At 46.9% G+C, this 22,701-nt stretch overlaps 1 protein-coding gene across 1 annotated transcript in view; it reads left to right on the forward strand.

The window, feature by feature from the left end:
- Positions 1-22,701, forward strand: part of CACNA1B (calcium voltage-gated channel subunit alpha1 B) — a 310,121-nt gene that overhangs the window by 91,865 nt on the left and 195,555 nt on the right. Inside the window, 3 exon segments of the mRNA XM_075054744.1 lie at positions 16,212-16,303; positions 18,422-18,574; positions 22,685-22,695. Coding sequence (XP_074910845.1) covers positions 16,212-16,303; positions 18,422-18,574; positions 22,685-22,695 — 256 coding nt within the window.

Below are 22,701 nucleotides of genomic sequence, written 5' to 3' on the forward strand. Positions count from 1 at the left end.
CAGCAACCTGTATTTGTGTTTGACTGAGCTTTCCTGCCTCACCTCCATACCATGCCAGGCTACTGGAGAATATGACAACAAAAGAAAAGGGCCAACATAAATCCATTGCTTCTCCATGAGTTGCAAGGAACCAAAGGAGTTTCCTTGCCTGCCAAAAATGTGGTCTACTGAAGACTGCTGTGACAAACAGCACGCTCATATAAAAATCAAAGTCATCTGAGCCATCAGCAGCTGAAGAGGTGAGTGATTTTCCCTCAGCCCTGAGAATTCAGGCTGGGAATGGTGGTTGTGCATGAGCACTTCTGGCACATGGGCTGCGTCATGGGGGAGACCTGCTGCTCCCCGCTCTCCTGGGGCCCACGTGGCTCTGAAGGTGAACTGACCGTGGGGGTGATGCAGCCAAACAACTGTCTCCATCTCCAATGTTCAGACCCCACACAGTATCCCGATGGGAAGGTGGTATGAACTAACTTGGCAGTCTCCCTCCAGGTTAGAAGGATGGCTGCCCAGAAATCCAGATTTTTCCCCAATGAGAAATAGTGGAGGAAAACTCCTGGTTCCAAAAGTTTTTGTTTCAAAAGGTGGAGTTTCCCCTGGGAGGTTTCAACCTGATTTTAAGTGAAAATGCCTGCTTTCAGCTGGCTTTACAATATCATTGCAGTTAAAAACAACCAAATAAAAATAAAATCTGAAGTCATATTTGAAGTCAAAATGAAACTAAAATGTTTTGTTCTTTCCCACTGGAAAACTGAAATTGATGTTTCCCTGAAAACAAATATTTTTGGTGGAAAAAAGGCATTCTTCAGCACAAAAACCTTTGCTGAGTGCTTTTTCTAAGAACTAGTAATACTTCTTGATTTGCTTGAGTTATTGCCACTAAGATGCCACCTATTTGCATTTTGCCAGGGCTGCTCTTAATGTAGGAGTTACACAATGCAGTGTTTTGTGCTTTCTTCTGCTGTTTCTCTTATTTGAGGTAGTTCTTAGAGCCCTGAAACATGATGGTAATGTCATTGTGCTGGGTGCTGGGGTGCTGCAGAGCTGTTGGCAGTGTCTGGCCTAAGCCTTGGACTGGTCCAGCAAAGCTGGGGAAAGAAGAATTGGAGCAGGAAGAAAGCAGACCAAGTTGCTGAAGGCCCCAGTACAAGCTGGGGAACTGATGGGAAGGAGGACTTGAATTTTTTTAGGTGCTTCTCACTTCTGGCGTCTCCCCAACCTCAGTACCATGGGCGCATTTCATTCCCAGTCCTCTGTCATTATCCCAGTACCCTGCCTTGAGGTTTGATGCAGGAATTAGGGACAAAGTCATCACCTGTGTGCCGTGGGAAGATGGACTGGGTGGTGGCGAGGATGGCCAGGGGGGACAAAGCCCAGATGGCACACAGTGCCACCTTGCAGCAGCAGCCCACACCTCTAGCTGCCACATACACAACTGGAGCTGCCTCCTCGTGCTGTTTCCAGGGCTACTGGAGGAACCAATTGCTCAGGATACCAAACTGGAGGAAAGGCGATGACTAAGCAAATGTCAGAAACATGCTGACTCTGGAAACCACGCAGCATCCTCCTCACACCTTCCCTGGTTGAGCTTAACGCTGTCTAGACAATGGTCTGCTCTGTGCAAACTCTCAATTAATGTAATGCTGATAGACTGGAAAAGTACTCAGAGGTCCTTCCCTGCCTTGGCACTGGTGGATGCAGCCCCAGAGCTGCCTTTCTGGGGCTTTTTTTCTGCTTGGAGAGCAGTGAGTTGGGTGATTTAATGGAGAGGGATGTCATGGCCAGGAGAGGAACTGAGTGGGCAGAGACTAGAGCTGGGTACTACCTGCACCCTAAGATTTAAACCCAGTCAAATGCAAAACATCTCCTTCCTAAAATCACAGCTTAAGCGAGAGAGGTATATTATAAAGAGAAAACAGCAGCATGGAGTGAAACAGTGACTTGTGTTCTTACTCAATGATTAAATTTGTCAGATCTTAAAGCCATTCCTGCTACTCCTTGTTGAACCTGACTCATGCATTTTGCACACCAGAGATTGCCAGTGCTGCTTTTGGTTTCTTTTTTTCTGCTTGTGCTTTTCTCCATTGGCTGTAGAGGTAAGCCTGAGATGATTTAGCTCCTACCGAAACACTTAACTCTGGTGCTGAAAAGCTAGGGGGGATTTCTGGACCATTTCACAGCAATAGGCTGCATCAACAAAAAGCATCTGATGCTGTTGGCCTACATCCCAAAGTTCTTGGTGCTGTATTCTCATGTGCTGCCTTGTCAGAAAGCTGCTGTGGACCACAGGGCACTTCTCATGTTTCCTGCAGCTGTCTAAGAAATTCCCCACAGATCTCAGTCTCCTGCCCCATAATTCAGGTCTGTTTTCATGTCACAGGGAAAACTTGCCGCAGCAAATCAGCGGCGCCAATGAACATACAGTCTTCTCTGCTGGATACTGCTGTCTGCTTGTATTTCAGATGGCTGCAGCACGCAGACAAACTTGCCTGCTTGGTCAGCGGAGTGAAATCGAGCTCCAAAACCCACTACTGATGCAAATGCAGCCTCCCCTGGAAAACTGCAACTTCCATCTCCACTCTGCTGGCTTGTAACTGCCCGATGGGCCCAAGGGACTGCCCTGGGAATGTGGAAAACACAAACATTTGCTGCTGTGCTGGGACCTGGTATGTCAGGTTTCAGCCCAGAGGATATATTTTTTAATGGCTGGATTATACAGCCCAGAAATGTTGAGCTTATGATGAAAATGCTGCCAGACTTTTATCTGCAGCAATTCCAGCGTTCTTAACAGCCCAGTGGAGAGCGAAAGCCTCTGTTATCTGAACTGCCAATTAATTTAAGCACATTCCCCTATCCTGTTATAAAGATGTCACTTCCCTGCACCAGTGACATTGCTCTGGCCTCTGGGGTCCTGCAAGCTCTGCTCAATGGGACCTGGCTGCACTGCACACTTGCATTGCTGACTAGTAGGCGTCTGTGCACCCGTGTTGGTTTTGGGAAGGTTTTGGGATCATGTTGTGGTGGGTGAAAAGGGATGGGCAAAGTGGGGAAAGAGTGGGCATCTGCAGTGTGGGGAGGAAGAGGAGGAGCAAAGCAGGACTGGCACACCAATGCTCAGAGAGACCGTGGTCATGGGCATGTTTTGTATTGGATTTGAGGTGATCCTTGCAGTCATTAAATGTTGCCTCCTCAGCATGCAGCAGCTATGCTGTGTTCTCTGAACATCTTGATTCCAGGCCAATGTGTACCTGGGTGCATCTAGTTAATTAGATTTCATAGGCAACAAGTTGTTGTTTCTCCAGTTCCTTTTATCCAAGGACCTTGGTGGTTTTTGACTCCTGTGCAAAGTAGCTGAGCTACTGCTCTCTTATGGACACTTTCAGGCATGTCCTACAGAGGGTAAATTCACCCAAACATCCTTCTGTGGCTGCACATCTGTCAGCCTGCTGGTGTATGGTCCTGTATGCTGCAGCTGGATCCCTATTTCCCCAGCTTTGCCAGTGAGAAGCTGGTGTGATATCTCCATTTGACTCAAAGAGGGCAAGAACAAAGTTTAAAAAAAAAAAAAAAGAAGAAAAAAAAAAGACTTGTTTGAACTGTTGAATTGGTATGGGCTCAGTTTGAGTGGGGATGATCAGGTGAGTAACTCCCCAGCAAATTTGGGTGATGGTAACTTGCATGCTGTGGTTCTAGCAGCTGAGTGCAGCCAGAAGAGACTTTCTAATTAAACCTTAAAGTTTCTGGGAAATCTCCGCTGGGATGGTCATCCTCAGCAGGGCTTGTGCACAGGCAGAGCACTGGTGTTGTGTAGTCATTGCTGAAACACATTGCGCTGTGGTTGCACTGTGCTGGGCAGAAACAGCTCTTTGAGGCTGCTGTGCTGCAAACAGCACTCACCTGGGACTGCTGTGAATCTTGTCAGCTGAGAACTTGAGCTTTATCTATACAAAATAGGGAAAAGAGGGGGTTTATCTGTCACATTCATGAAATACTGTTCCCTGAGCATCAAGCATAGGAGCTGATATGGCTAAATTATCCTAAAAAACAGAAGGGGGAAGTTACAATTTCTGTTTTCAGTATGAAATGAATAAATTCTGACTTTCTTGTGTCCACAGCCTAGCTTGCAACAGGTTTAAAGCACAGTACAGATGGCTATGTGATTATTGCCAACATCTACTCATTATATTAGATAAGGCCCTGGGTTTATTTAGCAGAAGCAGATGGAGGGAATACACAATATTTTAGATGTCTTGGCAAACTGTGTTTTCCTTAGAACAACATTGCATGTTTGCTGTTATAGCTCTGGCCAAAAAAAAAAAAAAAAAAAAAAAATCTAAGAAAGAGGGAGAATGATCTCTTTTGGGAGTGACAATGAGGTGTGCATTAAAGAAGAGATATTATATTGCAAGTCTTATGATATCTGATGCCTTATATTAATCCCTGTGACAAGAGGAGAGTTTCAGCTTTTATTTGAAAGTGTGTATTTTTTGTGGCTCATAGACTAAAGCTTGAAAACATGACCCCAGCTGCCTACAAAAGCTGAGGAATCACAAGACAAATAGAGAGTCCTAATTTTTTTTTTTCAATGGTCTTATGATTTTTAATCTAGCCTTGTTGATTTTGGGGCTGCCTACTCGTGTGACCACTGGCAATACTGCACCTCTTGAGTAAGGGGCACCTGCTGCAGGTGGAAAAATGCTTGGGGTTTGGGTCCTCTGAGGCAGCAGATTTGGACAGGAGGTGTATGGTGAACATATGCATCTCTCTGCTTGCTCAGAGCATTCAGGGGCAAAACGTCCCTCAGAGACCACTGACCTTGGTGACGAATGGTCCCGTGACTATCTGCGACATGGCTAGGAATGAGCTCCCTGGCCAGCTTCCCTCTAAAGTGAAGAAACCAAGCTCTGTGCCTGCTTGTAGAGGTACCTGATAGCTTTCCAGTCTTTGCCCTTCTCCAAAAATTGAGCTGTCAGAGAAATTTCCTGTAGGGACATTTGCCAGAGATGGGTAAGGTGCAGTTTTCTTGTCTTGTTGAACTCAACTCCAACATCATCTAGCTTGATTCAAGATGTTGTCTGCGAAGACACAGGGAGGCAGGCATAGGTGAGGGAGTCAGCACTGCCCTTAAGGGTGTAACGAGGTGGTGTAACCTGGTGGTTGCTTGGAGCCCATGGCCCTGAGAAGCACTCAGAGCCATTCAATATGCACCTGGGGAATAAAAACAAATTCAGTTTCAGCCCCAGCCTCTCTGGAGTTAGTATTGGCTTTCATCCATGGCTTAAGTAGTTAGCTGTGAACTAAATGCTCAATGTATCATCTGCTTGTGATGGACTTAACCTGGAAGTCATGAAACTGGAAGTCATGAGCACAGTGCCAAAACCAGGTCATTAAATTAGCTAGCCCCAGGCCTGCAGATTGAAGGAGGCTGAGTTTCACTGGCAGAAGACCTTCCCAGCTGATGGAGTGGGCAGAGGAGTGAGGGTCTTCCCCTGCACAGAGGGACTGTGGTTGTTCCTTGTGGTCACTGTAAGGAAGTACCAAAGGAGTGGTGAGTGCTTGTACACCCACTAACCACATTTGATGCTTCTTTGATATATTGGGTTATACCACCTGGATGGTATTCCTCCCCAGTATGCAAGTGGCAGCATGACCTGAGTGTCACTCCTTGGATGTAGCATGACTCCTCACATGCTGGTGCTGTGAGGATGAATACAATGAGAGTGCAGGCAGGAAGAGAGGTGCAATGGCACGGTTACGGCAGCAGGAACCTGTTGTTTGTCAATATTTTGCTATATTGTGGGGAAAAAAAAGAACAGGAACACTTGAAATTCTGGTAAAGCTCTCTAGCTAGGATGGCTTGGTTCAGTTTGTGGATGTTTTTGGGTTTCTCATTGGTCAAGTGCACAAGTACATCCAGGCGTGGATGATGCTGATGATCTGTTTTTGCCAGTTCTCATCCATCTGGCTGTGCCAGTGAGGCTTAGCTGGCTAAGTGCTGGAGAGTGAATGTAAAAAGTGTGTGAATGTGGCAGCATGAATTAACTAACTCCCCACTCTCTACCTTCCCGTTTATTATATGAATGTTCTTGGCTATTATTTTGCATGATGTGTTATCTTTGCTCATTATCTGCCCATCTCTAGATTGTTAAAGGATTCAGTGATGCAGTGGCAAGGTGGAGGGGATGGACTCAGAGGAAGGCCATCCCTCCAAGCACTCCCTCTAGAAGCTAGTGCATAGTTCAGCTGGCGGCTTGGTGGAAAAGAAAAGCCTGCAGTGCAGAAAGGCCCAGAAGACAGTAACCTAAGAAAAGGTTTCCTTTCCATCCTGACTGATGTGCCTAGCGTTGACAGATATTTTTCCTTCTCCTTTGCACCAGTCCCTCGTTGGCTGCTGCTTCCTGTCCCTCTCCTGCCAGTTCCAGCAGCACCAGTTCCCCACCCCAGGAGGCAAGGCTGAGGTCTTATTCTGAACTGTTTTGTTTTGCTTTTTAAACACTAGTGTCATTTGATAGTGATGACATTTTCTGCTCAACTCATGAACAACTACTTCTGGGGACTGGCCAAATGCAGAGGGTGATGTGGTTCTGGTTCCAAATACCACAGACTTTGTCACCGCTCCCAGGGCAGTCTGGCAAGGAGGCTCTCATTTGGTGGGTACTATAAGGAAGGAGGGTTTAGATGTGCTTTTACTGACTCAGACCTCTTACCTCCTGTACTGCCTGTGCTGTCCTGCTAGCCCACCTGGCAGAAAAATACATCCCCTATCCACCTACCAGCTGTCCTGTGCCCTTTGCCCAACTTCCAACCGCCAGCTAGTAGAGAGCAGAGTCATGCTCCTCCGGACTTTCTGGCACAGCAATGAAATGTACTGTCTAGTTTGGGTGACATTTTTCATGCACACAGAATCTGGGGGGTTGTATTTTTCAGCAAATGGCAGCTTTAAATCAAGTAAAAAATATTTGCAAACTCGACATGAATTGCTTTCACTAGAAAGGAAAACACATTAAAAGTCAGAATACTTCATTTTAGAACTTGACAAATGAAACAATCCCAAATGGTGTTTCATTGCTCTCTCTTCCCCCTCCCCACCCCCCGCAAAGTAAAAATACTTGAAATATTTTGCTGACCCTGAAATTCCTCTCTTTAAGAATCTTGTTTGCTACTGAGCTAAAACCCTCCATAGCTTGCCCATACACAAGAGACCATGGGGTGGGATGTGTGACACCAGAAGACTCCAGGAAAGCACTTTGGGGTCTCAGCTCCTGCTCTCCACATCCTCTGATGGCAGGAACAAAATTCTGGGATGCCCATTTCCAAGGACAGAAAGCAGCAGTCTCTCCTTTGTAATGTTAATGTAGTGAGACTCAAGGTATGACCTACTTTCCAGCTACAACGAAGTGCAAGATGGTTTTAACTCCTCTGTGCTCAGTTTCCCCAGTGTGAGCTCACTAAAATGTTTTGGACATGTGCATTTTCCTGCCAGCTGTCATTGCTTATTGCAAATGAGCCTCCTTTTCTACTCTGTTGTGTGGTATGTTCATGCCTCTCCTGCTTAGAAGCAACAAGAACTTACTTGAGCAATTGCCTCATAACCAGAATATCTTCCTTCATCCTGGGCAGAAGCCAAGCCCTCAGCTCTCTGCACTCTGCAAAACCTCATTTGTTTTGTTTGAGTGTCGTGCACCGTTTGGTTGGTGTGTGTCTTGCTGTAGTGGAGGAGTATGTGTCTACAGATGCTCCTCTCCCTGTCTCCTCCCTGGAGCCTGGCTCAGGAATTACAGTCAGAAAAGTAGGCTGCAGGTGGTTTGGGGGGGGTGGGGGATTCTGCTTTCATTTTTCGATGTCTCTTCTCGGGACTCTGGAGCATTTCTGCTATGAAAAGAGGAGACAGTTTGCATTCATATCTGAGCAGCTCTGTATGCTGAAGGCTAGTGGCAAATTTAATGCTGGCTACGAAAGGCTCAGAAATGCCCCCCTTTGGTGTGAGACCAAGGAATGAATTGGCTGTTTGTGCTTCTGAAGCAGAGCAACCCTGTACTGTTGAATGTTGTTATTTCCTCAGTGTATTTTATTTTGTCCTCTGTTCCCTTCATGTTATAGCTAAAGAAAGGTTTATCCTTCATTAGAGTGAGGTCATTTTGATGGATACAGTCAGTTTTGGGACAAACATGTTTATCTGAGCAAGGGCACCAGCCTGAGTAGCTCTTAATAGGCTGGTGTTAAGGAAAGGATTGGGACCCGGTACATTGTGTTGTACATGCGCTTTGATGGAAAGGAATAGGCTTAGATGCAATACGCAGGTATCTGCTTGGATGCTTAAACTTGGTGTTGGTCATCCAAAGGACAGGCAGAGAGCTGGCAAGCCAGGCCCTTTCATGCAGGAGGGACTATGGACAGCTGGTGGAGAAGTCACCAATGTGGAGCGATGGAGCCAACAGATGAACCTGGTAATGCCATAAATTAAACGGTGCAATTAGCATGCCAGACCTACTTATCGGCTCAGACCTGGTGTCGACTCTGTGTCTTTGGTAGTCAAGATAAAGCTCACACACCATGAAATCAAACTGAGTGAAAAGGGGCATCTTTCCAAATGCTCTAGTCACTGCTTGCATGCAGATTTGTGCTGTGACTGGGAGAACAAGGGAGCAGCGGGACTGACAGCCATGTCACTGCAGTCCAAACACAAGCCAGGCTTGCTGTGCTGAACAAAACGGCTGCCTGCATCAGGGGCTGGCTCATGGGCACCCCTTGGCTGGTTGCCTCTGCTGACCTGCCCTCAAGTCCCGGGCAAGGAAATCAGCCAGACCACGTCACCAGTGTAAGACTGAGCAATGCTTTCAGTGTGCACTCTGGAGTTAAGAAGGTGAAAAATACTCATTTTGATTTGCTCTGAAGCTGAGGTGCCTCTCAGCAGACAGACACCTGCTACTTACACTCGCTGCATCCCTTTGCAGCTTTTACTGTGTGCAACTGGTGTGGTTTCTCCCTGCGAGCCTTGCTCATTGGGTCCGCCCGCTGCCAAGGCTTCGTTATCTGTTGCTGGTTGGTACATACAAGGAAACGGGGGCAAATGATGCCCTGTTGCCACAAGTTGCCAGAGATCGTGGCATGGTGATCTCCATGGTGCTGCCTGTTTGCTGTTGATGCTCTGGTAGTCCTCGGAGGTCAGTACCATTGGGATCTAATATTTCTTCTTGTGATGACTCCAATAATACTCTGTTTCTTGTTCCCCATCCCTAATTCATCATGACTTGCTGCTTTCCTCCTGCAGCTCCTCCTCCCACTGCCTGAGTGACTCCTCTGGAGCTCACCTTGTGTAGGTGGAGCTTGCACCCTTCTCCAGCCAGGAGTGTGGGGTACAGCCCTCGCAGACCTTCACTTGGGCAGCAGCTTTCCTTATAGGAAGCTCTGTCTTGGTGGCTGCCTCCACTTGTCCAAGGCTCCCCTGGCTAGGTAGATGGTTCCTGGCTGTTGTGCAGGACAGACACTGGAGAAGTTGGTGTTTCCAAATAAAGACCATTAATTCAAAGGCTGGGATGTGCATGGCAAGGCCAGTGGCTGTCCTGCGCCGGTTCGTGTTCTGCTGGTATTCCTGATCCTGGGAAGTCTTGCCAGCTCCAGCCAGAAGCATGCTGTGTGCCAGTTTGGGGTTAAAATGCTTCAGTCATTCAGGAAAGCAGCAGGCAGAGCAGCCTTCCATGGCAAATGGTTTCAAAAGAAATGGAGAATATTTTTTTTGGTAAATTTTTAATGCTCTGTGTATGCTTTTGAAGGGAAAACACCAGTTAAAAAGCCAGGTACTTAAGGTGAATTTTATGGGCCTTTTTTGAGGGAAATGAATCCTTTCCAGAGAATCTGTCATTTCAAAAGCATTACTTCTTTTCACTTGATTTTTACTGTAAAATTCCTAAGTGTTCCCACAATGGCATTGGTCCAGAAAGACCTTGCAGGTTCTCCCTGTGGGTCACTAGCTACCATGAACACGGCGACAATGATCCTGGCGGTGGTGACAACTCCCATGGGATTGGGGACCTTCTCCACCCCCCGGGCAGCAGAGGAGGAATCGGGAAGGAGCGAGTGGGTGAGGGTCACAGCTAGCAGGTAGCAGAGATAGTGGGGACGGTCAGCCCACAGACCGCCCACAGATGGAGGAAACATCTTTAAACTAGTTAGCCAGTATTTATGAAGATATTTATTTATTTTTCCCATTGGTTTCCATTTCCTGGGGGTCACTGGGGCTTGTTAAATGTCAGCAGCCTGTGTCAGGCTCTGGGGATGGGGGTGATTTGCTGGAGTTTTCTGTGCTCCTGCTCTGTCAGAGATTTTGGAGTTGATGGTGCCAAGGTGTCTGCGTTAGATGGGGTTGAATCTGTGCGTAAGAAGTGATGGTTGCTATTTCTTTTCATAAGACAGCTGCTGTACTGCTGGCTAGTTTTATCTTTTTTTGAGGGAAGCTGTCTGGTTGGTATTTAGTCTTTCTTCTAATCCCACTGAAGAGATTGATTTGGTTCTTAGGAACAGGTGCTTGGGATAACGTCTCTGAAAAAAATGCTGTTTGCACTTACTTTCTAGGACGAGAGTTTATAATAAATAGCAAGGTTACATTAAAAATGCCTACAGCTTATGCCAGCAATTGCTCCTCTAGCAGAACCTGCCCTGGCATCAGTGTTGTCCAGTGGTGAGATCCTCTTGGAAGCGTTAATCATTCTCAGTTATTAATCTTGCTGCTTTTTGCTGTAGCTGTATGTTATCTGCTCACAAGCAGACACGCTGAAGCTGCTGGACTTGCAGCCAGTTCCAGTATCTCCTGTTCTCTCATGCAGCCTCCCTTGTGATTTATAGAGAGTGATGCTAGGAGACCGGGCAGAAAACACACTCCGTCACCTGCAGATATGTGTGTGTTGAGCATGGCCTCACTGGCTGCTTTTTGCTGAGGCTGGACCCAAGGTGTTGTAGCTCCTATAAGCAGAAACATGTATTGAAAACCTTGTATTTTTGACCATCTATTCTTGCCTCTCACTCGGGACATCTCCTGTGTTTCTGTTCTTCCTCCTTTTCCTGCCTTGTGGGAGAGGCAAAGCACCTCTGTCACCTGCTCCCCCAGAGATCACCTGGAAAAACTGAAATAAATCCACTAAAAGGCCATTAAGGCAGGAGGAGGACAAGGTAGGCATGATCTTGAGGAGCAGGGTTAGCTTTTTGCCACTTCGTTCCTCCGGATGTAGAGATCTGGGGCTAAGCTTGAAGGAGTTTCAAGGCATTTTCTTTAGTCAGGGTTTCAGTAAGGAGATTTATTATTGGGTAGCTCTGAAAAGTGCAGTATTATACGACAAGTGTGTGTCTTGCTGAACCAGTACGCAGAAATCCTGAGCTCTGAGGTACTTTAAGAAATGGATTGCCAATTATTTATGTTAGCATAATGTTCAGGAAAGGAACTTTCCCTTCATTCTTTGCTTTCTTTTATGCCCAAAGGAATAAGCTGCTTTTATAATTTATTCCAGGCTTTGCTAGAACAAAAGTTATCAAGTATTTATCACAAATTTGGCCTCTGTCTCTGGGAACAGATGTCAGTCAAAGCTCATTAGTGGAGGTGGTGATACAGAAAGCAGCATTTAAACAAGTTATCATGAAAGTGAGGAGCGAGCGCAGTGCTCCTGCGCACTGCTGGGCTGGCAGGACGTGTGCCCAGATCTGCCACAGCAGCATATGAGCAAGAAAGGTTTGATGGTCGGCCATCCTGCTTGTAAAAAAGGCAAATTACACAGAGGAACTTATTTAATGAGATTTTGTTGCACTTAAGCACCTGAAGTGCTATCAGAGGCAATATCCTAAGCCTATCAAATCTCGGTGTATCTGTACAACCTGTTAAGATACAAAAAGGGCTGCAGAGCAAGTAATTTATTCTTCTTTGTGAGGTATCTCCTAAAATCTTCTCTTTTACTATATTTTTTTTACCTTTCACAGCTGATTTTCTCTTGCGGCACTGGCTTGCCCGTCACCTCTGCTTTGTTCTCAGCTGTTCGCTGTGCAGCCAGGGAGGCTTTGGCAGAATTGTCAGGACGCGCTTGTCAGCCGGCATCTTTGATCTCTCAGTTTCTCTTATTTTTAATGATAATTTCCAACTTGTTCTGGCCTAAGTCACAGTGGCTTCTGTGAGCTTTCAACTGGAGTGGGGGAAAAAGTAAACCAGAAACATGGCACTTAGGCAAATGCCACAAAGTTAATGAAGGCCTTTGCCTCACTGGGGCATTTTTCCACGCATGTCTGTGAACAGTTCAGGGGAACGGACTGCTGAGCAGCTGTAAATTAGCTTTGGTTTTGCAGGGAGAAAAGGCACCATCTCCACCCTGGCACAATGTCCCCTTGCCGAGCTGCTTTGCTGGGCTCCAGCTGCTGAAAGCTGCTGCTCAGCTCTTCCCCGCAATTACTGGGCACCAGGTTTCTGCCAGTGGGTCCTTCGGAGCGGTAAGACCCTGTTACGGGTTTGTGTGGCGGGTTTTTTTGGTAGCGGGGGAGGGGGCCACAGGGGTGGCTCCTGTGAGAGAAGCTGCTAGAAGCTCCACCGGCTCCAAGCCGGACCCGCCTCTGGCCCAGGCCGAGCCCCTCAGCGACGGCGGTAGCGCCTCCGGGAGAACAGACCTAAGGAGGGGAACCTGCAGTGAGTAGGGGGATTGGGATGTGAGAGGAACCCCTCTGCGGATACGGAGGTCAGTGAGGGAGGAGGGGAGGAGGAGTGCCGGAGGCCCGCGGTGAGGCGGCAGGCTGTCCCCCCCCAGCCCTCGGGGGGAGCGGGGGAGCAGACGCCCACCTGCAGCCCGGGGATTGAGGAGCCCACACCGGAGCGGAGCAGGGGCCGAGTGCGGAGTCCTCCTCCCCCCGAGGAGGAAGGAGCGGCAGAGACAAGGGGTGAGGAACCGACCCCAGCCCCTGTCCCCTGTTCCCCAGGGAGAGAGAACCGGGAGTGGGGCTGGGGCAGGAAGGAGGGGAGGGCTGGGGGGAAGGTGTTCTAAGGCTGGGTTTACTTCCCATTAGCCTTGCTTTGATTTGTAGTAAATTAAATTGATTTTGTTTCTTCCCCAAGTTGAGCCTGTCTTTCGCCCGTGACCATAAGTGGGGAGTGATCCCTCCCTGTCCCTGTCTCGACCCAGGAGCATTTCTTTATATTTTCTCCTCATCCCATCAGGGCCGGGAGGGGGGAAGTGAGCGAGCGGCAGCCTGGTGCTTTGTTACCAGCTGGGCTGAAACCAGGGCAGACCCCATGTGCCAGGGCTCCTGGGATGGACCCTGAGCGCATAACCCTTCTGAAAGGCCCAGGGCCCTCTTTGCCCCGGTTCCAGTCTTTGGACAGCCTGCCTGGGGCTGCCGAGCCATGGCTGTGAGCACACGGTGTGAGGAGGGTGCAGCATCCAGCCTTCCCCCCTTTGACTAGCGCAGGAAACATGTTGGATGACCACCTGGGTTTTCTTACCACCTGCCTCATTTACCTGCAGGGCACAAATGTGGATTTTTTAGACCTAGAGCTATGGCCTCATCCTCTCGCTCTTCTGTTTCTTCCACCAAAAGTGGCTTTGTTTAGGATGCAGATGTATTTTTTTTTTTCTCTCTAGGCAAAATCTGGCCAGGGTTTGCTTTTCAAGAGTGGCTCATTCATGGGCAGATGTAGCAGTGAGAGCTCAGCTCTACAAGCATGGATAGTTTGCACGATTCAATTGTGGTTTGATATGATCCATGGACCAACTCTCCAGCCATGGGAAATGGTGGGCTGTTGGGTTCACTGTGTAGGTTAGCTAGGGGATCACAGTGCTAATGATGTGCAAATTAGTGAATGATTAGGGGTTGTGGCTGGGGGTGGTGGGGGGAGGGTGTTGGCATAGTTTGAGCAGGCTGTTTTTAGCATCAAGCCTATTAGGAAGACAAGACTGGAATGAAGACTTCCAGCCACTGGAACATTTACTGGCACCATAGGACTAATTGGTGGTGTCCCCCATTCACTCCAGTTTCCTCTTTGAATTTAGAAACAAAATGATGAGCATATCAAGCACCCCTTCTCTCAGCTTTTACCAGGAACCAGGGCTGTGCCTGATGACAGCACAAATCCATCTTGGCTCACTGGAGACTAATTGTGCTGTTAGTAGCAACATCCAAGGTGGATGTTAAAGATTATCTTTTGACTTGAAGTGTGTGCTATTCCCAGACTGCAGAGGTTTATAAGCGAGCAATTAAGTTGTGAGGATGGAGGGAAGGGAGAAAAGGAATTAAATCATTGGCATGGGTGCAGAAGATTAAATTAGAAGTCTCTGCATGTGATGGTTCTTAGTTTAAATTGTCTCCTGTTGCTTATGCTCAAACTGCATCGATAGAGCTGATGTAATGTGAATTTTCTGGTGAAGAAAATGTAGGAACAGGTGTCCTATAGAATAGATACTCTGCTCCTCAGGTCCTGGCTTGCTGCTGCCTCTCTTGCCATCCAACGTCTCAGCATGCTTTTTTCCTGAACTCCAGCACCTCCTGCTGATGGAGTCTGGCCCTTTCCGCACAGCAATGCTGATCCTGCTCTTCCCTGGCCCATGCTTGGCAGCAGTGCTAAGTCAGTCAGTAAGTCGAGGACAGGGTTTTTATCTAAGTGTAGTTGTGCTTTGAGTGCTCCCTACAAAGCTACATCCTCCACTGCTGAGTTTGCCAGACATCCTGCATAATACATATTACATAGTAAAACTATGTCTTGTTTTGAAAAACTCCACTTTTTCTTACGGTTTTTTTTATGGTAGCTGGCCACTTTGCTGAATGCTCAGCAGCCTATTATCAGGAACCAAGGAAAAAGGCTCCTGGGCAGGTGCAGATAAATCGCGGGTACACACCGTGGGTGCTCTGCACCTCTCAGAGCATCTCGATGCTCCAGCATGGGATACTTGCTGTGCCTGGGTGCTTAATCCCCAGGGGACTGCCTGGGATTCACTGCCCAAGTCTGGCAGCCTCCTTCCAGCTCTGCCTGTGGCTTATGGCAGCTCTGGAATCCCACTTTTCAGCCAGGTTTGCAAGTCCCTCTTGCTGCTGTAGCTCTTGAGGAAGGATTGGCAAAGTGTCAGATCATGGGCAAAGTGTCAGGTTATGGGCAAGATTGGGTCCCCATGGGCAGCACTTTCAGCAGTTGTGGTTAACAAAGTGGTGGCATGTCGTACATTTGGTACCAGGTGGTTAGGGGCTTGCAGACCCCGCTGGTGGGCTGGTTGCTTACCCACTTCCGCCTTGGTAGAACAGGCTGAGGAGAAACTAGCAAAAGCTAATGGCAGTTGCTTATAACCACTTTAAATGGTGCAGTCAATGGGGAGCTGGGGTGAGGGTTTTTGCTCTGAACTAACTGTGTGTTGGCTTGTATTAGGGGAACCCTGTCTCAAATCAAGAATGTTTTTGTTGAGTCGTCATAGGAAGTGCTGCAGTAATTAATGAACACAGTTTTGCCATACTCTCTGTGGGGTAGTGTGCCTTGCAGGGTCTTTGCTTAAGGAGTTTGCATCATTGTGGCTTGTGGACACTGTGACAATACTTATTCCTTTGCTGTGCCCTAAACCAGTGAAGCCATTTCATTTTCTGTGCAGAGCACTTAAATTTTTAAGAATCATTCTGGTTTGAGGGCTGTATTTCTTACCAGAGTTACTGCAGCATATCAGAAGAAATACTTGCACTGTGCTCTCTGGATATTCTCCTCAAATAAGATGCTCTGAACAAAAATTAATTTTGCACGCACAGAGTAAAATGTATAACTAGAAACTGCTTTAGATATTAGGAAATAGCAGACATCAGTACTTGAGGGAATTCTGGATTTATTATAGGTAAAAGCTCTGGCTGGTAATTTCTAGCATAACTGAGGGATTTATTTTCCCCTCACTGTCTCCTTCTGAAAAATGGTGTATGCTTTCCTATAAGCACAGGGTGCTGCTCTTTAAGGGCCAGAGCCACACCTGCTCACTATCTGTAAACGGCCTCATAAACAGGCAGATATTACAGATTTTCTTATAGTCTGAGCAAGGCTCAGCAGCTCTGGAGGAGTGTGTGAATTGATGGTTTTCAGTGGACACAATTTGCAGTGGGATCACAGGTATAAAGTTTAGAGCAGCTTGATTATTTGCTGGTTTTACACAACATTTATCCATGCTTTAGGAAGAGGAATTTGCATTTAATCTCAATTTTTCCCCTCTCTCCCCTTTTACAATTAGGATTCTAGCAACTGCCGGGACTGATTTTGACCTGCGGACCCTGCGGGCTGTCCGAGTGTTACGACCCCTGAAGCTTGTGTCAGGAATCCCAAGTGAGTGTCATGATAATGTTGTCTTCACAGTCAAAGGTGCTCTATAGCTTTTGGGGTGTTACATGCTTTTCTGAGCAATATTTTCTTCCCCTGCTTCTCCACGGTCTGTGGCTCCTGCCCTTGCTAGGTTCTGATTTTCTGTCATCCCGTTTTGTGTACAGCCAGCCGATTTCAGCACTGCGCTCCCAAATTTGCAGGTGAGCAGCAGGGATTTGTCCTAGGGCTCCTTTGCCTTTGGGTTTGAATTAACTCCCTGGGGTGTGAAGACCTGAGACCCAAATTTTGCAGCTTTCAGGCCCCCAGCCCTGAACTTGGATCTTCTGACAGTTTTTACCAGCTGAGCATCTTGCACTGGGGATTTTACCCCTTTAATAAGGGGAAAAAAACAAAGGGAAAGAGCAGATAAGACTTGGTCTTGTTTACTCATTGGGCAACTTGATATATCTTACATGCTAACGTAAAGGGTCTGAATGCTCCAGTGAGGAGCTGCATCATGCCTTGCTGATGCCCTGAAACCATCAAAGTCCCCACACCGTTGCTTACTGCCTTTTTATTTGTTGCTGTTCACTAGCTGCTCTGCCCGCTAGCGGGGGATCACTTTCAGGAGTGGATTTCATTTCTGAATGTGGAACAGAGAGATTTTTCCCTCTAGCCAGAGCGAGTGAAAGGGAACCACTGCTCTGTGGGATACTCTGCTCTTCTCTGCATTAACCCCTTGGGAGGCAGGCAGCCCCCTCTCCTCCTGGGCGGCAGGTTGGGGCATCAGCTCTGCCACCTCCCTGGCTGCTTCAGGACTGAAATGTTGGTGCTGTAGAAATCCAGCAAGGGGTTATGCTTTGCAATAACAGCACCAAAATTTCCTGAAATCAGCATCCTTTCATGGGCAGGGCTTGAATCTGAATTCCCATGAAAGAGAGGTCCTTGGCTAGGCTTGGGAAAGGTGTCATATATTAACAGGATCTCTGATATGGAGATGATGCTGGCTGTTTTTTCATGGACTTCTTGCCTGTGCAAGGCAATATGGTGTTGTGGTAGTGACAATCTAAGGATGTCTGAGAAGTAAGGTGGCCCCTCAGGGCTATCCCTGTCCTGGTGTTGCATGTTCCCTCCAGGAGGATGTGCTCTCCTGCCCAGTGATATGTCCTGGACCAGCACAGTATTTTCCAACAGAACATTATGTGCTCCCCTGTTTTTAGCGTTGCTATGAAAGCTGTGTGCTGTGGATTTTTTTTCCCTGTATTAAACGTACTTACAATCTTGAGGTGCATTCATACAGAAGGATGGTATATGCTTTTCTTCTACACTCTCAGTATTTTTCCCATCCAACAGATCTTCATGCTTTTTTTTCTGCATGCACCCGTATTGACCTCATTAGTGCTGTACGAGGTGGCAAGACCATGATGATCCTTCATGCTCCGTACCTTAGGACAGGACACCAAGGTGGCTTTCAGCTGCTGCTTATCGCTGAAGTTTTTTTATTATGTGCGTCTGTATGACGTTATCTGACACCTCCATCTCTCCAACCTCTCTTGCCTTATCTCCGCTGGTTTTAATTGAAAATGAGTCTTGGTGCCAGCGAAAAAGCTATGAATGGATAACCCTGGAGACAGGGATTTATTTCTCCAGAAGCAGGGTGTGATAGGCACAGCAACATTGCAGCTATTCTGTGTGTCACAAAGGGAGAGGCAGCCTCTCTACAGCCCAGCACTCCCTGCCCTCCCTGGGACAGGGGGTACCACAGCCGTGCCCAGCTCTGCTGCTGCATCCACACTGCTGCAGGATCTGCCTTAAGGACCTGCTTCAGCTCCAAGCTGAGTCTTGGGACTCCACTGGCTTCAGGAAAAGTCCTTTTTGTGTCTCTGAAGCTTAAGAAACCTTTGAATTTGTAATCTGAAGAAAAGGGGTCAGAAAAAGATAACTCTCCTGATTGTCTCTCTCACATCTTGGGTGCATTATGGCTATAGCATCGTTTTCATAGCATCCTGGGAAAAGCAGCATTGCTTGATATTGTCAGTCCTAAGCTATCCCTTAGACAACCCCTCTGTCCTACCTTGCCCCCACCCCCAAGCCCTTGTTTTCCTTCCCTCACTGATTATGTGTTTTTCCTTGTCCCCACAGGCTTGCAGGTTGTCCTCAAGTCCATCATGAAGGCGATGGTGCCCTTGCTTCAGATCGGGCTGCTCCTTTTCTTCGCCATTGTGATGTTTGCCATCATCGGGCTGGAGTTTTACATGGGGAAGTTTCATAAAACCTGCTTCTCTAACGAGACGGGTGAGCTTTGAGCTTCGCTCCCCTCCCAGCATATTGTCACGATGCTTCTAGTCCCCTTCATCTCATCAGGATGCTTTCTATCTTGCTCTTATGTTGCTTTTCCTTTCTCCTCTTCCACATTCACTGCATTCTCTCCCTCTTTACCCACCTACTCTAAGAGTTAATAGACTTTTGTGCTCACCCTACATGCACTGGGACAGATTCCCCTCTCTCTGTTACACCACTGTGGCACCCCTGATGCTAGCGGTTTGCTTTCAGTTTACACAAGAGGGAGACAAAGGTGCTTAGGGCCTCCTCTTATGGGAGAATTTTTTCATAGTAGAAATACAGAACCGAATTCCTGTTGCTCCAGCTTGTTGAAGGGTGGGTTGTTTTTTTTTTATTATTTGTTGGTCTCTGTTTACATTTTCATTGGGTTTAGCGCTATGAACAGCTGCTGAACATTGAATATCCTTGCAAGGTTTCTGGGAGAAGTTGCATGGGTATGAGAAAACTTCAGTATGAAATAGTAAGATTGGAAAGACTGGGAACAACCAAAAAAATAAAAAAGGACAATAGACGGAAGGCAAGGAGCCCTTTGATGGAGAAAGGATAAAAATATCCTTCAAACAGAGAAGGGCAAGGGAAGTTGGGTACTGCAGAGTAAATGATGTGTCTGCATGTGAATGAGTGATAAACTCTGGAAGATGGAGGTGGAAGGGAGTAATGCCCAGAGACGTTTGGCTGGGACTGGCAAAGGTCCCATGTCAGAGCCAGCTGCTTGTCCATGGCTCAGAACTCATTCCCATTTAAAAAAAAAAAAAAAAAAGCCAATTTTTTCCATGTAATTTTTTAATATTCCTTTATAGTAGTGCTAATGTGTTGGTTATCTGGGCTATCCACAGATGAAAATATTGTTCTTGTCTCCAAAAAATTGCAATTTAAGGTACAATTGACTATCTTTAGAACAGAGTCTTGTATTTTTAGTGATTATCACTAATAGGTCTTAATATTGATTTATTTATATGCATTCAAATGGTAATAAAACAACATCCTTGCCAAATCTCTGGGCATCCTTCACAGTGCTTTCTAACAACAACATGGAAATAGTTTAATATATTCAGTTTATACAGAGCTTTGCAAAAGCAGGGTAAAATTGTTTTCTTGCTTATGTTCCTATGAAATGTTAGAAAAACATAACACAACTTGCAAAGGACAGTCAGGTGTTGTGACCTGTGAGCGAAGCATGAGGATTCCTGGAAGAAATTATTTTCTGGACTGGATTTGTTGGAGAGGAAAATCTTTTTGCGGGGTGTGTGTGTTCATGCCAAGTAAAACAGGTCTCAGCCCACTGCAAGGTCTCTGGGGCTATTGCAGCAATTACAGAGGAATAATAACAATGGTGACAATATAGGTGTGTAGGAAGCAGAAGCATTCTTGGTGAGATGGCAGGGAGAAAGCAGTTATGAGCAGGTTTGCATTTTCTAGGAGCATTTTCAGGACTGTTAAGTTGCAAACAAGGTGGGTGATGTTTGCATCCTTTGTTTGCAGGTAGCAGCTGCAGGCTGAGCTCTGAGGCTGTCTTCCTAATGGGCTGACTTTGGCCGGTGGGCTAAAGAGAAGAGTGTTTTGTTTTGTTTTGTTCTGGTTTTTTTCCCCAGAAATTAGTTAACGTAAAAGGGAAAAATAAACCCCAAAGCTCATTGTGTTCTCTTGAGAAAACTCTCTGACATCAGTGATGACTGAGAGATCTCTGTGCCAGACTTGGGGACCAAGAACAGATTTTTGTCACGTGTAATGTTGTGTGTAAGTGACTCTTGCTTGCTGGGTGGCTCCCAGCTAGGAATTGGGAGTGCAGCCGAAAAACTGTTGTATGTGTTGCATATCTCTGCATTGCAGCACCTGGCATCTCAGTGGGAGGACGTGGCGTGGCTGGGCTCACCTCCCCCTGAATCCACTGGCTGGGCGGTGTGGGAAGGCGCCTGTGTTTACAGGCACCGACCCCTGCTTTTGTCAAGGGCTAACGAGCTGGTTGTCGGATGAATTACGGGGATCGATTCCACTTTCTCGGCGGGAAATGGCACGATGGTGTTTCTGGAAAGGCAGAGCATGGTGAGGTTTCCTGGCGCTGCGGTCCCCTGTGAGCGGAGCAGCAGAGCATCCCGCAAAGCCATCAGCTGAGCCTTTTAAAACCTAAGTGCTCATCATCTCCAAAGAGGTGCATTAACAAACCCAGGCCTGATACCACGGGCTCCAAAAGCTGGCTTGAGCGTGGAAGTGTGAACCTCATTAAAGAGATGTCTCTGTCAGAGGGTAGCAGATTGGAGGAGGAGGAGTTGCTCATGATTGTTTCTGTTCCAAATTCCCAAAGTGAGCAAACTCCTGGGATTTTTCCTGGAATCAGGAGCCACGTGAGAGGTACCAGCTGTTACTTCAGCACATTGTGGAGGGAACCGAGTAGAGATGTCAACAGCAAATGTTGCTGTAGCCCTGCTAATCCAGTAGCCCTGGGTAGGTCAGTAATAAACTGCAACAGAGGGTTGCTGGGGCCCAAAATATGGCAAAAGGGTTATTCAAGGCCTTTGCCACTCAGCCTGACTGACTGTTCTGAGCTAGTGGAAACACTTCTCTATTTTAATGAAAAATGGGTAAAAATTAATGGCAGCACATGTTCCAGTGGATGTCTGACTTGTTTTCCCCTCCCTGCATCCTCCATGCTCTCCTGTTCTGCTGACACAGGATTATTTTAAGCAGCCACCTTCCACAGCTGACCCAGCCCAAGTGCCCTGAAGCTGCTCCAGCAGAGGAGGGCATCACATTTGTTTCCCATTTTTCCTTGAGACTCCACTTTTCTGTGTCTTCCCCAGCCATGGGAGTAGGGACCAGTTCTAGTCCCTTTTTTAAAAAGGAAAAAAACCCAACCCTTTTGTTGTGGTTTAACCCCAGCCAGCAACTAAGCACCACGCAGCCGCTCACTCACTGCCCCCCCACCCAGTGGGATGGGGGAGAAAACTGGTAGAAGTAAGACTCTTGGGTTGAGATAAGAATGGTTTAATAGAACAGAAAAGAAGAAACTAATAATGGTAATGATAACACTAATAAAATGACAACAGTAATAATAAAAGGATTGGAATGTACAAATGATGCGTAGTGCAATTGCTCACCACCCACCGATCGACACCCAGCTGGTCCCCAAGTGGTGATCCCCCACCCCCACTCCCCTCAGTTTATACACTATGTAAAGCTGGGCTTGAGAAGCTGAAAAATCCTTGACTTCAGACTAAACACTACTTAGCAACAACTGAAAACATCAGTGTTATCAACATTCTTTGCATACTGAACTCAAAACATAGCACCATACCAGCTACTAGGAAGACAATTAACTCTATCCCAACTGAAACCAGGACATTTTGTAGTAGATGTGCATTGCATTTTCAGAGCATTACCCTGCAGCAAAAGGCCAAACAGAGATAAAAAGGGATTCTCTTTTAAAGCACGCTCACAAATGGTCTGCAAGAGCCAGATTTGGTATTTTCTTTTTGCGGACTTGTCTTTTTTCCCTTGTGAAAGCCTGTGGTGACCCATATGGGAACTGGAGAGAGATGCCCTGCATTAAGGTGTTGAGTCAACAGGAAAATGCGTCACACCCACCCCCACCTCCTCATTAGCCCCCCCCCCCCGCTCCGGACCCACAGTGACAATCTTGTTTTCCTCCTGCAGGCTCTGCTCTATGGAATGATTATTCCTAATTATTAGTGCTGATCTTGTTTTCCCCCTGGTGAATTTGATTTTGTGCAGTTTGCTGCTCCATTACCATAATGTGTCACTTTTAAAACCCTTTAATATTTCCTGAATTGTGTCTCTGTGTAAATAGGAGTATTACCTAGTATACTTATTTACTTTGAAAACTGAGCGCTTTAGTTTTCCAAACTGCTCTGTGGTGGTGCTTGCAACGTCTCTGGAGGGCTGCAACACTTCAGACTTCACAGCTGACCCTGGAAGATGCTGGCCACTCTTCTGGCCATCTCTTGTGGTCCTTAACTATGACAGACTCATCCTCTGCCTTCTCTGGGTCCAAAGAGAAACTCAGCAGAGAAACTCCATCCCTGCTGCAGACAAGCTGACAGCTAGATGCCTTCCCTGCCATG

Source organism: Buteo buteo, chromosome 23 (genome assembly GCF_964188355.1).
Source record: "Buteo buteo chromosome 23, bButBut1.hap1.1, whole genome shotgun sequence".
Lineage (NCBI taxonomy): Eukaryota > Metazoa > Chordata > Aves > Accipitriformes > Accipitridae > Buteo > Buteo buteo.